The sequence below is a fragment of the Bombina bombina genome, chromosome 5, assembly GCF_027579735.1.
Source record: "Bombina bombina isolate aBomBom1 chromosome 5, aBomBom1.pri, whole genome shotgun sequence".
Taxonomy (NCBI): domain Eukaryota; kingdom Metazoa; phylum Chordata; class Amphibia; order Anura; family Bombinatoridae; genus Bombina; species Bombina bombina.
The window spans coordinates 186,230,450-186,247,706 of record NC_069503.1 but is presented as its reverse complement, the minus strand read 5'-3'; the positions used below and the strand labels follow the sequence as shown (position 1 = coordinate 186,247,706).

Below are 17,257 nucleotides of genomic sequence, written 5' to 3'. Positions count from 1 at the left end.
CTCTTTGGAAATCACGACAGAAATAGCATCTGCAACTGGAAATACTTTCGCTGATTTAGCAGAAGGCTTAAATATCCAATCCAGGTGCTTTACAGACTAGACCTCAGAAAAAGACACTTGTATAACAAGAGTCAGTAAAACTTCTCGCAATAGTGTACAATCTACCAATAAATGGAGAGCTTATAGGTGTGCCTATGCAAAATATAATTATACAGTGCTACTTAAAATATAATGTAACAATAAAATCAAATAAAAACAGAAAAATCAGTTGTATAAAATATTAAATGTATAGAGTATGAAAGACTTACTTTATTTAAAAAGGGTAAAATGCTAGCAATACGTTTCTCAGCCCACCAGTGGCTGTTTCATCAGGCTTAAAAAATTTAAAAAGATCATCCATAGCGTAATATGTTCATAAAACACAGGAAATACTGGGTATACAGATTGCACTTACATTTGGTGAAGCACTACCAAGTGCTATATTCGCAGGCCAGATATTCAAGAGTATTCTGGCTAACTCTCGCCCTGTATCAGGAACACAGTCTCCTTTCCCCTAAGGTGGCAGGTAAAAATGGATCCCTATGGGTGCCTTATTTTTGCTTGTTTGTAGGATTCTCGCAATAGTAATTGTAAATGTTCCAACTTAAAAAGGAAGATTCCAAAGCCTGTTTTCCGAGTAATTCTAATACTCGGACAGGATTTCCCAATCTCAGGAAGAATCAGAAACCAGAGATTCTGACTCTTTAGAAAGCTGAATTACTTTTTTTTTTTCCTAAGGGTTCTAGACGAACGTTCAGCAACTGTAGACAACTTACTCTCAGGCAAAAAATGTTTGCGCCTACTTCAAGGTGGCATAGCCCACAAAACCTCCTCAATAGTAGATTAAAGGTAATCCTTGAAGTCAAGAGAAAAATGTATTTTACCTGCCGGAGCGTAACTCGGAATAGGAGGAATCTAGATTTTGATGAAGGGATGTACCTTGAAAAAGGTCCTTCCTCAATGGTAACCTCCACAGAGAAAAAGGACGACATCTTGACAAGATCCGCAAACCAAGTCCTGCAAGGCCAGGCTGGAGTAATTAGAATCACAGAGGCCCGCTCCTGTTTGATGCTATGACTCTGGAAAGAAGAACAAACGGAGGGAACACATACATCAGATTGAATTCCCATGGAACTGCTAAGGCGTTCACCAGTACTGCTTGAGGGTCCCTCGATCTAGACTCGTTATAGGGCAACTTGGTATTGAGGCGAGAGGCCATCAGATCTATTTCCGGAACACCTCATATGAGGATAATCTCCAAGAATAAATCCGGATGAAGAGCCCACTCTTCTAGATGAAACGTCTGTCTGCTCAGATAATCCGCTTCCCAGCTGTCCACTCCCAGAATGTGAATGGGTGAGATGTGACAACTGTGAGACTCTGCCCACTGAAGAATGCAAGACTTCCTTCATAGCCAGGGAACTCAGAGTTCCACCCTGATGATTGATATAAGCCACCGAAGTTATGCTGTTCAATTGAAAGCTGATCAACTGGACAGAACTCAATTGAGGCCACGCTATCAGAGCATTGTAGATTGCTTTCAACTCCAGAATATTTACAGGGAGAACAGATTCCTGTGGTAACCAGGATCCCTGAGCTCTTAAAGCCCAAACTGCTCCCCAACCTGAAAGGCTGGCATCCGTAGTCACAATCGCCCAAGATGGGCTCAAGAAGCACATGCTTTGGGACAGATGATCCTGACAAAGCCACCAAGAGAGATTATCTTGTGTGGTTGTCTAGGACAATTCTCTGAGAAAGATCTGAATGATCACTGTTCCATTATCTGAGCATACATAGTTGAAGTGGTCTCAGATGGAAGCGAACAAAAAGGAATAATGTCCATAGTAGCCACCATGAAACAAAATACTTCCATACATTGTGCCACTGAAGGATGAGCAGAGGAATGAAGGGAAAGACAAGTCGAGAGAAGTTTGGATTTTCTCAAATCCGTCAAAAAGATCTTCATGGAGACCGAATCTATGATGGTCCCCAAAAAAACAGATCCTGGAATTTGGAACCAGGGAACTCTTGCCTAGATTTATCATTCAGCCGTTAGAACCAAGAAGAGACAGAGAGTCGTGTGAGATCTTGCCAAATGAAAAGATGGAGCCTGAACCAAGATATTGTCCAGGTAAGGAGCCATAGATATACCTTGAGTTCTTGTTGTTGCTAAAATGGCCCCCAAAACCTTTGTAAATGGTCTGGGAGCTGTAGCCAGACCAAATGAAAGTGGTACAAATTGAAAATGTTTGTCTAGAAAGGCAAACCGCAAAAACTGAAAAAGTGTCCCTTGTGGATAGGAACATGAAGGTATGTGTCCTTCAGATCTATAGTGGTCATAAAATGACCCTCCTGGACAAATGGCAGAATTGATCTGATGGTTTCCATGTTGAAGGACGGTACCTTGAGAAACTTGTTGAGACACTTCAGATCCAGAATAGGACGAAAGGATCCCTCCTTTTTGGGGACAACGAAAAGGTTTGAATAAAACCCTAGGCCCTGCAGGAGGGACCGGAACAATTACTCCCAGGGAAGATAGGTCCTTTATACAATTTAAGAAAGCCTCTCTTTTCGTTGAGTTTGAAGAGATTCTTGATAGGAAAATCCTGCCTATTGAAGGACAAGACTTGAAACCTATCTTGTAACCTTGGGAGACCAGATTCACTGCCAAAGGATCTGGAACGTCTCAAAAAAAAAAAAAAAAAAAAAAAAAGGGACAGTCTGCCCTCTACATGATCCGATCTCGGATCGGGGGCCGCCCCTTCATGCTGACTTGTTGTCAGAGGAAGGCTTCTTAGATTGTTTGTTCTTGTTCCAAGGTTGGTTAGGCTTCCATGAACAATTGGTTTGATCAGATTTGAATGAAGTAAAAGATTTTTGTCCTTTGAAGTTCTGAAAGGAACAAAAATTAGATTGATGACCCTTGGGCTTAGTCTTTTTATCCCGAGGAAGGAAGGCCTCTTTTCCACCAGTGACAGTGGAAATAATGGAATCAAGACCAGGACCAAATAAAGACTTTCCCTTAAAAGATAAGGAGAGAAGTCTTAATTTAGAAACCATGTCTGCTGACCAGGATTTCAGCCATAAGGCCCTGCGAGACAGAATAACAAATCGATGACTAAGCACTGAAACGAACAACCTGCATATTAGCATCGCAAATAAAGGAATTGGCTAATTTCAAAGCCTTTATACGTTCCTGAATCTCTCTTTTAAAATCAAGTCAGCTAAGAGGTCACACCAATAGGAGGCAGCTCCAGCCACCGCTGCAATACTTGCAACAAGTTGAAAAAGAAGACTAAGTTGAATAAAAATTCTTAAGTACCCCTCATTCTTTCTATCCATGGGGTCCTTGAAAGAGGTACTATCCTCCAGAGGAATAGTTGTTCTCTTAGCCAGGGTGGAAATAGTTCCATCCAACTTAGGTACAGTATTCCATAACTTCAAAATAGAGTCAGAGATAGGAAACATTTTCTTAAAATTGGGAGAAGAAAAAGGAATTGCCGGCTTCTCCCATTCCTTCGTGATGATGTCAGACATATGATCAGGAACTGGAAAAAATTCCAGAGATTTAGGAATATCATAAACTGTTTAGTTTTGAAAATGTAGGAGTTTGCAAAGGTTTGTACTCTGAAACATCCAAAGTAGCTAATTCCTCCTTAAGTAGTAAACAAAGGGGCTCAAGCTTAAATCTAAAATTAACCTCTTCAGACTCTACTGGATTGTCCGAAATAGTATCCGAAATTTCACCCTTAGATGCTGCTGAGGAATGATCATCTTCAGATATTTGAGATAAACTAACGCAGTCTTGTTGTTTGAAGAGATTCCCAATTCAGAGGAAATATGTTTAGATTTTCTCTCTCTCTTACCTGCTATAGGTAAGGAGTTCAGCGCAGCAGAAACAGCCAACTGAAGCTGTTCTTCAAAGTCTCCTGGTAAAAACATTCCTCCAGAGACTGAGCCGCAGTGCACTGCCAGTGCGGCTACTAGGGACGGGGACTGCCGAGGAAAAAGTTGAGGCATGTCAAGGGCAGAAGAGTCCTGAGAGGTACAGGTCTCTAAATGATTAATCTTCTTTTGAAAAATCTTAGATTTTGAATTTAACATGTTACACAAGCATACTTGAGCTGGGGGACTACCTTAGTCTCTTCACAATACAAACATTTGTCACTCTAAAATAAAGAAATAGAATATAAAGAATGGACTTGTGAACTCTCCATGCCTTTGGAAAGAAACATAATACTGATGTGTTACAAGTTTCATACGAGTGTGCACCAAGCAATGCATGTCCCTTGGCCCTGATATGCAATAAAATTGTACCTAATAAGCCTGCAGGCTGGTGAGGGTAAGCATGTACTTACCTCTCAAACACCCACTCTACTGTGCTTACCCAGCCCCATGTACCCAGCATCTAGTAGATGTGCTCATCCTAGTTAGCACTAATTCGGGATCTTGCATAGTTGGTACCCCGACAAATCCAACAGGAGGAGACTGAAGGATCAGTAGCAGCAAAACCTTAGGAAGGCAAGTGAAAAACTCCCTCAGCAGAATTACTCTCATTGCCTATGAGCATCCCTTTCCCCAAAAATAAATCAGCACCTTATTATTTCACCTATCTCCTTTGAAGGCAAATTAATAAGACTGAGGGAAATCAAGAGGAATTAAAGCTCTTGGTGTGTTTGGGTAATTTTTGCCTGCCTCCTGGTAAAATCGAATCCCATATGTCAAGGCTAGTGGACTTTAACTACCTTATGAAATAAAATATATTGTATTACTATAAAACATACAATTTGTTTCCAACAAATACCAAAACTGGAAGACCATAATTTAACTTACTTTTTTTTTTTTTTTTAAATAAATACGCACCCCTAAAAGCACTTCTTTGGCATTTCGAAATAATGGTAAGGCTTATTTTGTATATATTTTATGTCCTGTCCAAAAAAATACCTTTTTCAAAGCCAGGGAGTCAAAAAGAAAAAACGTTATTCACCTATAATTGTAGAGATTGTTAGATTACTATGTGGATCTTGAACGAATTAATGACATTACAGACATAAGCATTTAAGTAACACAATACATACATGATGTATTCCGCCGTATGCGTTTGTGGAGAACAAACTATAGAGTTATAAGAAACACAAACAAAATTCTATGCCTATAACAAGCGCAGCACCATATGTCACAACCAACCAGTGACACACTAAAAGAGCGCCTTTTCTAGGCTTCCCAGTCTATTTATCTGACAAGTGCTGTCCCGCCTCTCTTTTCAGTGGAATGTACCATTCACCCAAGAGGGGGGGGGCATATATTTATACTCTACCTCATCACACATTATATCTAATAGATACAGAATAAACTTGGTATTTGCCTTGGTTTAATGCTGTATTGTATAAATTACTAATCGATCAACTAAGAGATAATCAATTAATGACTAAACTTTTATATATCATATTCAGCCATTCACTACCCTCCTTAGTGGAGGGTGCCGCGGCGCGCTCTCCGCATCTTGCTCTCTACATGGAGTGAAGGTGGCCTTTCCCGATGGTGTTTTCACTCACTAAACTATCATTATTGACCTCCTCGTTGCGAAGGAAATGTATTAAACATTTATTTTAACCATAGTTTAGTGTTTTTAGTGAGCGGCTGCCAAAATGACGGAGGAGGAAGTAAAAGTTCCTGAGGAGATGTTCAAAGACGTAAAATTCTATCCTGTTGGTGATCTGGATCCTCAGGTAGCTATATGTTAAGTGTATGTCACGCGTGTCCGAGCAATGAAAGTACTCCGTGTCAGAATAAGTGAGTAGCCTGTTGGATTTGTTGTGTAGCGGGCCGCTGTACAGCAACTCCTTGAGCCTTCAAACCCGCCACAAAAACGTGATATGTAACCGCTGTGCTTTGGTCCTTTCCTATTATATGTTTTTATTATTGTGAAATTCTCTTTGTAGAATGATGTAGTTGTTGCAAAATAATGAGCTTTACTTTTCTGAGGGGAAGTGTAAGGTGGGCTCGTGAAGATGACGCAGGAGGGTCACTTCCTGCTAAATAGTGATACTATACTTCTGCTGCTTGCTGTGTACATAAGTAAAATACCGGTAGATTTAACTTACACATGTCAGATGTGTCTGTTTGTTTTATGGGTTAAAACCCATGAAGCAACTCTGGAGAAAAGCTTTAGATGACCCATTATTTTTTAAAGTAGGTCACACAGCCTAAGCACTAAAAAACAGAGGACTTTAAAAAGTTAAAGTACTTTAAACAAAAGAATAAAATATGTACAAGTTTTGCTAATTGCTACTATTTGTAAACGTTTATTACATATTGGCACATACAGCTTAGGCAAGTGACAGTATACAATCAAACTGATTCTGTTTGCATGTTTCTGTGATCCCTGACAACAATATAACCTATGTTTGCAGTCAGTGGTGAGATGAAAAAGCAAAGTATTTCTTTATGAGCATAAGTGCTAGAAATCAACTCTAAATTTTATGTTTGGAGCTTATTTTTTTAATAATTTATATACCTTCTGTAAATAACTGCATGAAGTTGACACAGGTTTCTCAATATTATGAGTGACTCCTAAGTTCCAAATACATTTGTTTACATTTCTTGAAATCAGTGCTGTTTACATACCCATGGTGCACATATGTGGCCTCTGATGCTTATGCGCTGTGCATGTGATCACTTCAGAGGCAGACATGTACATGGTTCGTATGCACCAGTCAGAGCTTGTAATTCAGAGATTGGCACCCCTTACACACATCTGTAAAAGTTTATTGCAGATCTGTTTATCAAAACTATTCAGGGTCTATTGAGTTCCAGAATAGTTTATGATGGAACATCTTTTAATAGGTTCAGATATGATTTCTCATTGCACTTCTTTGTCACAACCGTGACGGCAGTTTATACTGCAGTACTTTTGCTTTATAGAGTGGACAGCTGTTGTGCATTCGGACTCAATGAACAAAATAATTTCATACCCTTTCTCTGGGAGCTCAGTGGGTTTAAAGAACCATTATAGTCATAGGGAAACTCTCTGTGTTATTCACAAAGATGTTGTGAGTTAGATATGTTCTAATTTGTAATCAACTGTGCATATATTGTCACCATAACACCCTTTTTTATTTCATCCTCTTAAAATTAACTTGTGACTACATGGCTGTCTTTAGTTGCGGGTTAAGAGCTTCTATACAACCGGTATTGTTCTAATAGGAATATGCTTGCAATATGAGTTAATATAAGATACAGCAATATGACACTAAACCCCTTGAAACATATCTAATATTGTAGTCCGATTGCTGAAATAATATTGTCAACAAAATCTTCCAAGATATACTAAAGAATATAGTCTGACAGAAATAACATCTCCAATAATTACTCTTTAAGGTACACAATCTGTACTGTAGCCCATTATTCTTCATAAGGAAAGGATGTCATAGATTCCAGACGGGTCCATTATCCAAGATGACGTACAGAATTGGGGGTGTGGCCTAGACAAACACGTTAAAAAGAGGACACATCGGCTCGCGCTCACTCTTTGAAAAAGCCTGTACTGTAAAACATGTTAGGGACTTTGAGAGGAGTCTTAGGAGCTCATGTGTTTGAAATTGCCTTAGGCAATCTTTACTGTAGTCTGATATTGTGTTAATTACGAGCCGTTAACAGATGCAACACTTATACTGACTTGGCGTTCCTGTTAGGAGGCACTTTACTATTTGGTGAACGTTTGCGTTTCCTTGATGTGCTTGACCGCTATACTTTTATTTCTGAGATGGAATACTAATACTATTCTTATACTTACATTGTAGCGGTTAACTGCATAACCTACGTGAAATAGCAATAACCAATTGTATGAGTCTGTTTGTAACAATTATACACAACACAGTTGAGGGTATCATTCTGCACACTCTAACTTAGTATCAACACATTATACCACAATTTGTTGTCTCTCTAACTTATTATTTAAATGGCTTTTAGGTATACATATATCCTGATACTGCTTTTTACTCATGTTCAATAATTGAAATAAATGACAGTCATTGTCCAGATCAGGCTATTTTCTCTTAAAGGGCCAGTAAACCCACCAAATAATGTTGTTGTTGTTGTTGTTGTTATTATTATTATTATTATTATTATTATTATTATTATTATTCTTTATTTATAAAGCGCCAACAGATTCTGCAGCGCTGTCGATGGGTAACAAAGGTAAAAAGGACAGTACAATATGAGACACCAGACAAAATTTAACAAACAAATACAGGGGGAATTGGGAGCCCTGTTCACATGGGAACTTACAATCTAAATGGGTGGGAGGGTGAGAAACAGGAGGTGGGGACTGCAAAGGTGGGAATGATGTTAGTGTGGAGGTAGATGAGGGCAACTATTAGGCAAGTGGAATTCATTAGTTACTGATTTGGTGATAGGCTTCCCTGAACAAGAAGGTCTTTAGGGAGCATTTAAAGGAGGAGAGGTTGGGGGAAAGTCTGACAGCTCAATGAAGTGCGTTCCAGAGGGTTGGTGCCGCACGAGAGAAGTCCTGTAGTCTAGCATGAGAGGAGGTGATGGTAGAAGAGGCAAGGAGTAGATCATTGTATCTTAGGGGATGGGCTGGAGTATATTTGTTGATGAGTGAGGACGGGTATGGGGGGCTGCATTGGTAAGGGCTTTGTAGGTCAAAGTGAGAATTTTGAATTCTGCTGTGAATGGGGAGCCAGTGAAGGGACTCACAGAGGGGTGCAGCAGAAGCAGAGCGTCGGGAGAAGTGGATTAACCTAGCAGAGGCATTTAGGATGGATTGAAGGGGGGAGAGACGGGAGAGAGGAAGGCCAGTTAGTAGGTTTTTACAGTAGTCAAGCCGGGAAATTACTAGTGAATGGATTAGCTGTTTAGTAGTTTCAGCACCCATAAAAGGACAAATTATATAACATTAGCTTAGTGCCAGCTTTCTAAAGCAAAGGATTGCAAAGATATTTTCCTATGAAAATTAATTTTTCAGAACGCCGCTCCTGGCTCTACTGAGCGGGTCAGTTTTTTTCCTAAGCGTATCGGGCACGCTGTCTAGTCTCAGCATTTGCTGATCGCGCCATTAAACTGAATGTAGCTCGCTCCCGCCCTGGTCTGGTAGCGGGAGCGAGTACATTCAGTTTAATGACACGATCGGGCACGCTGTGACTAGTCAGCGTGCCCGATGCGATTAGGAAAAAAACAGACCCGCTCAGTAGAGCCAGGAGCAGCGTTCTGTAAAATTAATTTTCGTAGGAAAGTATCTGTGCAATCCTTTACTTTTAGAAAGCTGGCGCTATGTGCAGAATTATATAACATTATTTGGTCGGTTTACGGGCCCTTTACAACTTATTTCAAGGTTATACCTTTTTTATACACTCCATTAACCCTTTGGAATAAGTCAGAGAGACTCCTATTGCATTATCCCTTACTTTACTACCCAGTGCACAACTAGACTTACAGCCTCCTCTTGATCTATTGTCATTGAACGCACTTTATTTGAAAACCGCTCTGTCTTCTGTATATTCTTAATTTTAGATCCCAATAAAAGTTTTTTTATTTTTTTTTCATGGTCCATACCTCCATGAGTGAGTTTATTCTGTGTATTCAGCAATTTGATTGTCATCATATATTTTACAAACTCCTGAGTGCTAATTAGTGTATCCTTCAGAGGGTTTCTTTTCCCCTCTTTTCCTTTTTTCTCAATTCTCCATGTAGTTGCATTGATGCTGACTGATTTCATTGCTAAGAATTAACATTTATTTCACACACACACACATACCTGTTGACTTTTTTTATTTAAAATAAACAAGCTGATAAGTGTACATATTTTGATTCTGTTCATTTTGTTTTGGAATGACATCCGTACATTTTATTTCCATTTTTGTAGTTTTTTATTGTTTTATTTTTTATTATTTAACATTAGTGATATCAAAGACTCCCAGCTGTTATTTCAAATTTTGGAAATAAAAGTACCTGAAATCCAACCATTGTGGCTCAACAACCACTGAGCAATTAAAAAAGGAATTTACTCAACAAGTCAACACACCAAAAAAAGTCCTAGTGCTTGGGTTTGCCCTGAATCTACCACTATATTTTGTACCTTACTGCATCTCTTCTAGACATTGTTTTGGAACGACAGTTCCCAGCATAATGCCCAACCAGAGGAGAGATGGGGTTAAATTCTGGTGCCGTCATTGCTTTTTGGCCTTATTTCATGCTTTTAGTCCATGCACTGTGCCCAGGTGGTCTTGTCGCTTCTGTTTATGCTGTCCTGAATAAATTTGACAATACGTGATTTAAATTATGATGATGTGCAGTTATTACAAGAACAAAGGGGATATAGAAAAGCCTGCAACTAACTAATTAAATTGGCAAAAATTAGACTTATTTTGCAAATGATAGCGAACACCACTTTTAAAATATTTTTCAAATGTAAAATAATGGCAAAAAAATCTTAAAAGGAAAATAACATTTGTATGTGAGATGTGTAAAATGATCAATGGTGAACCGCAAAAGGTTCACTTCTGTTTTTGAGTTTACTTTGTTTTCTTCATATCCTTTGCTGAAAATATTTGCATATCCTTTACTACTGAGAACTACCTGGTGACTGATGGCTACACACCTTTTGTCTCTTGTCATTTGCTCACCAGATGTTTTCTGCTTTCTCCCAGAAATACATTGCTATTCTGGAGCTGACTTTAACTATGTGTTTGATTTTATTGCAGGGGTTAAAGACACAGTTATATACAAGCAACAATGCAATGATAAAATTTTCTAACATATTAGAACCTAATCATTTTCCACTATTTATATCCCTTTAAGAGATTCCAGGTTTGTGAAAATATTAGCACAAGGACTGCAAAACTGTAGACAAATCTTGTGATTACAATGTTCTTTTTAAGAATGTATTGCTCACTGACTAATAAGCAGGACTTTAACAGTGACACACCTCACAAAGCTTAAAGGGATACTGAACCCAATTTTTTTTTTCATGAATCAGAGCATGCATTTTTAAGCAACTTTCTAATTTACTCCCATTATAAATTGTTCTTCGATGTTTTGGGATCTTTATTTGAAAAAAGCAGGAATCTAATCTTACGTGCCAGCCTATCTGGTTCAGCACTTGGATATCGCTTGCTGATTGGAGGCTAAATGCAGCCACCAATCAGCAAGCGCTATCCAGGCTTCTGAACCAAAATGGGCCGGCTCATAAGCTTACATTCCTGCTTGTTCAAATAAAGATACCAAGAAAAGGAAGAAATTTGATAATAGGAGTAGATTAGCAAGTTGCTTAAAATTGCATGCTCTATCTGAATCATAAAAAAATTGGGTTACACTGTACCCAAAAAGTTTCTTTCGTGATTCAGATTGAGCATGACATTTTAAGCAACTTTCTAATTTACTCCTATTATCAAATTTTCTTCATTCTCTTGGTATCTTTATTTGAAATGCAAGAATGTAAGTTTAGATGCCGGCCCATTTTTGGTGAACAACCTGGGTTGTCTTTGCTGACTGGTGGATAAATTCATCCACCAATAAAAAAAGTGCTGTCCAGAGTACTGAAACATAAAAAAAGCTTAGATGCCTTCTTTTTCAAATAATGATAGCAAGAGAACGAAGGAAAAATGCTAATAGGAGTAAATTAGAAAGTTGCTTAAAATTGCATGCTCTTTCTGAATTACAAAATAAAAAATTTGGGTTCAGTGTCCCTTTAAGCTTTGTGAGGTGTGTCACAATGTTATTAAAAAATAATGAAACTATACATTGTTACAGGAAAAACTCCCAGATGGGCTATATAAATGGATCATCTACAAAACATTTATTCAAAGAAAAATCTAGTGTACAGTGTCCCTTTTAAAGGTACATGAAATCCAACATTTTTCTTCTGTGATTCAGGTAGAGCATTGTTTTTTAAACAACTTTCCATTTTACTTCTATTAATTATTATACATTTTGATTCAATCTCTTACTACTCTTTGTTAAAGGAGCAGCATTGCAGTACTGGGTGCTAGCTGAACACATCTGTAAGCCATTAACAAGTGAAATATACTGTATGTGCAGCCACCAAGCCACAGTTATCTCTCAGCTTCCGAGCCTACCTGGGTATGATTTTCAACAAAGGATACAGAGAGCTAACCAAACTAGATAATAGAAATACATTGAAAAGTTGTTTAAAATGTGTATGTGTCTGCTCTAATGGACACTGCACAATGAAGTTTAAAAAAGAAAGAAACGGTAAAATCCTTTTAAAATGATAAATAAGTAATTTTTAAATGATATCTATTAAGTATAACCAAATAATTCAAAATATTTTAAGATGCATCTCCCCTTCCAAAGAAAAGAGGATGTGCTGCAATTCTGGTTGCTGAAATGTTATGTTTTGTAGGTGATTCAGATGCTAAAAGCTGGAAAAGCAAAAGAAGTCTCCTACAATGCCCTTGCTACACATATTATTGCAGAAGATGGAGACAATCCTGAAGTTGGTGAGGCCCGTGAAGTCTTTGACCTTCCTATTGTGAAAGTAAGTATGGAAAAATTAGTGACTTTCAGTGAAACCCCAAATCTCATGAAAGAATATACAGTTTTAACCCCTTTCATGCTAAGCCTTTTTTTTTTTCATCCCTGTGCTTACATTTAAACACTTTTGTAAGTCATATTTCAGTGACCAACCCACACACATTTTTATATAATAAACTTCATTGTGGCTCTAAACACATTTTATTGTTTATTATATACCCCTAAAGTTATAATTAAGGGGACAGTCTACTTGAAAATGTTTGTTTAAAAAGATAGATAATCCCTTTTATTATCCATTCCCAAGTTTTGCATCACCAACACTGTTATATTAATATACCTTTTACCTGTGTGATTACCTTGTATCTAAGACTCTGCATAATGCCCCCTTATTTCAGTTCTTTTGACAGACATGCATTTTAGCCAACAAGTGCTGACTCATAAATAACTCCACGGGAGTGAGCACAATGTTATCTATATGGCACATATGAACTAGCGCTGTCTGTGAAAAACTGTCAAAAATGCACTGATATAAGTCGGCCTTAAAGGGTGTAGAAATTAGCCTATGAGCCTACCTAGGTTAAGCTTTCAACAAAGAATGCCAAGAGAACAAAGCAAATTTGGTGATAAAAGTAAATTGGAAAGTTGTTTAAAATTGCTTGCCCTATCTGAATCATGAAAGTTTAATTATGACTAGACTGTCCCTTTAAGTGTAAAATATTGTGTATATTTTTGTTTTGTTTTGTATGGGTGTTTGGCACTTACAAGACCCCTACCTACCATTTGAAAGAGCAGGTGATTCTCTTTTGAATGAGGGCTGTTGATCATCTGTAGCTGGTATGGGAGCTGAGATCAAGGAGTTTGAATCACCCCCCCATCCAGCTCCCCTACTAGCTATATTGTCCTTTAAAACTTTGGGGCATGATTACACGTTTGGGGCAACATCACCGGCACTCCCTTTGGTGGCTTGGGAGTGCCACCCATTAGGCCACCAACGATCCTCAGCTTGTAGTCCAGGGGATTGCTGAAAACAGCTTCTGATTGGTGATGCCTCGTCATATGCGCACAGGCCGAAATGCGCATGATGAGGCGTGCACATTGAACCAGTTCAACAACTTTCCACTTTTCTTCTGTTATCAAATTTGCTTCATTCTCTTGGCATCCTTTGTTGAAGGATCAGCCATGCCCTACTTGGAGCTTGTGCTAATAACAATAGGCATGCATGTTCAGCCAACCAATCAACAGCTAGCTTAGATTAGTGTGTTGCTGCTCCTGAGCCTACCTAGGTATGCTCTTCTGCAAAGGATACCAAGAAAATGAAGCAAATTAAATCACTAAAGTAAATTGGAAAGTTATTTAAAATTGCATAAATCGAGTAAGATTTAACATTTTGGACAATACCAAATCTCAGTAAGAGCAATAGAGGATAAACATAATTTTATACACTTTACCTTTTATGTTTCACATTTATTTAGGATTTTTATTTATTTTTAAAGGAAGATAAACTCTGTAAACAAAGCATTATTACTTTTTTTATTTGTATTATTATCATCCTAAACTATTGATAATCTTAATAGAACATCTTGTTATAAGCAAGCAACAAAGCAGTAATATAATGTTCTAACACACTAGAGCTTTTTTGTCCTTTTCATAAACCTACTTGTCAGTGTCCATCAATAAAACTAAGTTGTCATCATTGGCCCATGAACATTAAATGCTTCAGTGTAGGTTGTGCAGAAACACGTATTTCCTGTTGATTTAAATATAAATTTAAAGGGATAATAAACCCATTTTTTTTCTGTACTTATCAGACAGAGCATGCGATTTTAAGCAACTTTCTAATTTACTCCTTTTATCAAATTTTCTTGGTTCTCTTGCTATCTTTATTTAAAAAAAAAAAACAGGAATGTAAAGCTTAGGAGCCAGCCCATTTTTGGTTCAGAACCTGGGTTACGCTTGCTTATTGGTGGCTAAATGCTATTTTGCATCTAAATAGCAGGTACATTTAAACATGGTTATTCATTTGAAATTGTCTGTTGTGCTGTTATAATAACCTTTTTTCTCCTTGACTTTTCAAAAGTACAAAACAGGATTGATAATAATTTTATTATTTCTCTACAGCCTTCCTGGGTGATATTATCTGTTCGCTGTGGAGCTCGTCTTCCGTATCCTTTTCTTATGTGTTGCTTTATTAATGAGGGACAAAAAACAACTTTGAAAAATGGGACATTTTACAAAGTACGCCCAATGTTTGGATGCAACACTGACTAAAGGTGGATTGTTATCACTCTATAAAAATAAAGACTCTAACAGTGTTCCATGTTTTTTTTTGTTTTGTTTTTTCCCCCTGAAGGACTAGGGACACAGCAGCCTTTTTAGGTTGTTTGTGGGTAAGAAAAAGGAATTCCTTGATCCATTATTAATTGATCTTATTCGGGAATATCCATCAGTTTAGCCTTTTTGCAATCTTTCATGATATTTCACATGTTTTTAGATTTCAATATTTTCATTCCTTCAAATTTAATGTATATAAGTTCTTTCATGGCTTTGCTTAGTGGTAGAAGATCTAAATCTGTTATACATAATTATATTTTTCTAAGTTAGATAAATATTCACTTAAAGGTTCAGAAACACCTTATTTGTTATAAAGCTTTTGTTTAGAATTTGGCACTTGTTAATTTATTTGATATTAACAGCTTTATCAAAATACAAATACATTTTAAAAAGCCAATCTTTACTATATGTTTGACTTAATTGGTCAAAATTAGGGCTGCAACTAACGATTATTTTCATAATCGATTAATCGGCCGATTATTTTTTCGATTAATCGACTAATCGGATAAAAAGAGAATCAATAATAGTTTTCTATGTTTTAAATAAAATCCACATAATGAGTGTTACAAATATAAACTTCAGACTAAAACTTTACATTAACACAACTGTTTCTTCAATTTTTAAGCAGCAGAGCACAGTTCTATAATTATACTAAACAAAACCACAAACTGTTTGAAAAGAGGTAGAAATAGAAAGAGTTAGACTATCACTGTTAATAACATTCTGTTATTCACTCTTTCAGAAACTTTGCATTGAAAAGCAAAAATCTCAACATGTCCACATGCTTCTGGCTAAGGCTGGTTCTCTGTTTGCAGCTATATTTCCTGCAGCAGAGAAAAGGCACTAAGATGGTGTTGAGGTGCTTGAGATGTATAAGTAGGGTTTTGCCAATTTCACCAAAGTGGGATATTTATCTTTGTTAGCTCTTCACCAATGCTAAGTGTTTTCTACCTTGGCAAGGGACCTCTTAATAAAGTAACCCTTGACTTCATTCTAACATAAAAATATCTTGAATATCTATATGCAATGGTAAATAACCAGCTATAAGGTTAGGGGAAATATCTAGTCCGCTCTAAAAATAACGAATATATACTTATTGAGGTTGAATCTGGTACATATTATCACAATTTATTAAAAATATAAAAAAAAACAATAAAAACAAGATCAAAAGCGCTAAGGACTGTATATCAATAACAGGACAAAGCCTTACACATTTATTTATACAGTACATATAATCAGCAATAGCAAGCAATACGCTAATAATTGTGCAAACAGATAATAGTGCACATCAATTTAAATAACTCCCATCAATCTAGGGGCAAGGTGTAAACAACAAGCTTGGCACTATATCATGAAAAGCATAGTTCCAAATCACCAGATTTAATATAAACAATCCAAATGATGACTATTATATCTGGGTTGCACATAAGCCAGGGGTAGTTGTAAACTTATACTGTCCCGAAAAAGTTAAAAGTAGATGTCTGTAGAAGTCCTTTAGGCTAAGGACATAACCATAAAACGCAATACCATATGCAGGAGTTCATTGGAGTGAAGCAGCTGGTGTTGTGCACAGACCAACTAATTGCAAACCGATTAATCGATTATGAGATTCGTTGACAACTATTTTCATAATCGATTATGCCGATTAGTTGTTGCAGCTCTAGTCAAAATATGTTTAATGGTAGCCAATTTCCAGCCTGTTAGAAATTTAATATCAGAGTTTAAGACCCTTCTTCCTTTGTGAGTTTGTTCTTGCATAATTAAAGGGACACTTTACCGAAAAATTGTCTCCCCTTTAATTTGTTCCCATTGATCCATTTTACCTGCAGGGGTTTATTAAATTGTTTGCAAGTAGCTCCTTTACCCTTATTTTGTCATTTGAAATAGCTGATTTAGTCTGTCACGGTATTTCCACCTATACTGAAAGTTTCTGGTCTTAAAGGGACACTGAACCCAATTTTTTTTTCTTCTGTGATTCAGATAGAGCATGCAATTTTAAGCAACTTTCTAATTTACTCCTATTAACAAATTTTCTTCGTGCTTACACGACACTGAGTGAATGTGACATGCAATGTGAGGGTGACCAAAACTCAGATCAGTGTGCATGTAGCTGGAGTCATGCTTGTACCACACTGCTGAATTCACAACACTTTTCACAAAACTGCTCTAGCCGTGATGACAGCCACATGGGGCCTATGACCTCCTAGACTGCTGCTGGTATCACCTTCCTCCCATTCCTCTTATTTCTAAACTGCAGCTCTTCTAGTGAAAGATATGTGCGTATTCTTTTTCAACAAGGAATACCAAGAGATCGAAGCTCATTTGAAAATAGAATTGAAGTTAAAAGGGTCTTGAATGACATGCTCTATCT

The 17,257-nt window shown here is 37.3% G+C and overlaps 1 protein-coding gene across 2 annotated transcripts in view; it reads left to right on the top strand.

Annotated features, from left to right (window-relative positions):
• Nucleotides 1-5,553: 5,553 nt before the first annotated feature.
• PAXIP1 (PAX interacting protein 1) overlaps nucleotides 5,554-17,257 on the top strand; it is a 348,897-nt gene continuing 337,193 nt past the window's right edge. For both annotated transcript variants that reach the window (XM_053713809.1, XM_053713808.1), the window contains exons 1-3: nucleotides 5,554-5,768; nucleotides 12,425-12,559; nucleotides 14,674-14,717. In XM_053713809.1, the coding sequence (XP_053569784.1) occupies nucleotides 5,688-5,768; nucleotides 12,425-12,559; nucleotides 14,674-14,717 (260 nt within the window). In that variant the 5' untranslated portion in view covers nucleotides 5,554-5,687. The remainder of the gene's footprint in view (nucleotides 5,769-12,424; nucleotides 12,560-14,673; nucleotides 14,718-17,257) is intronic.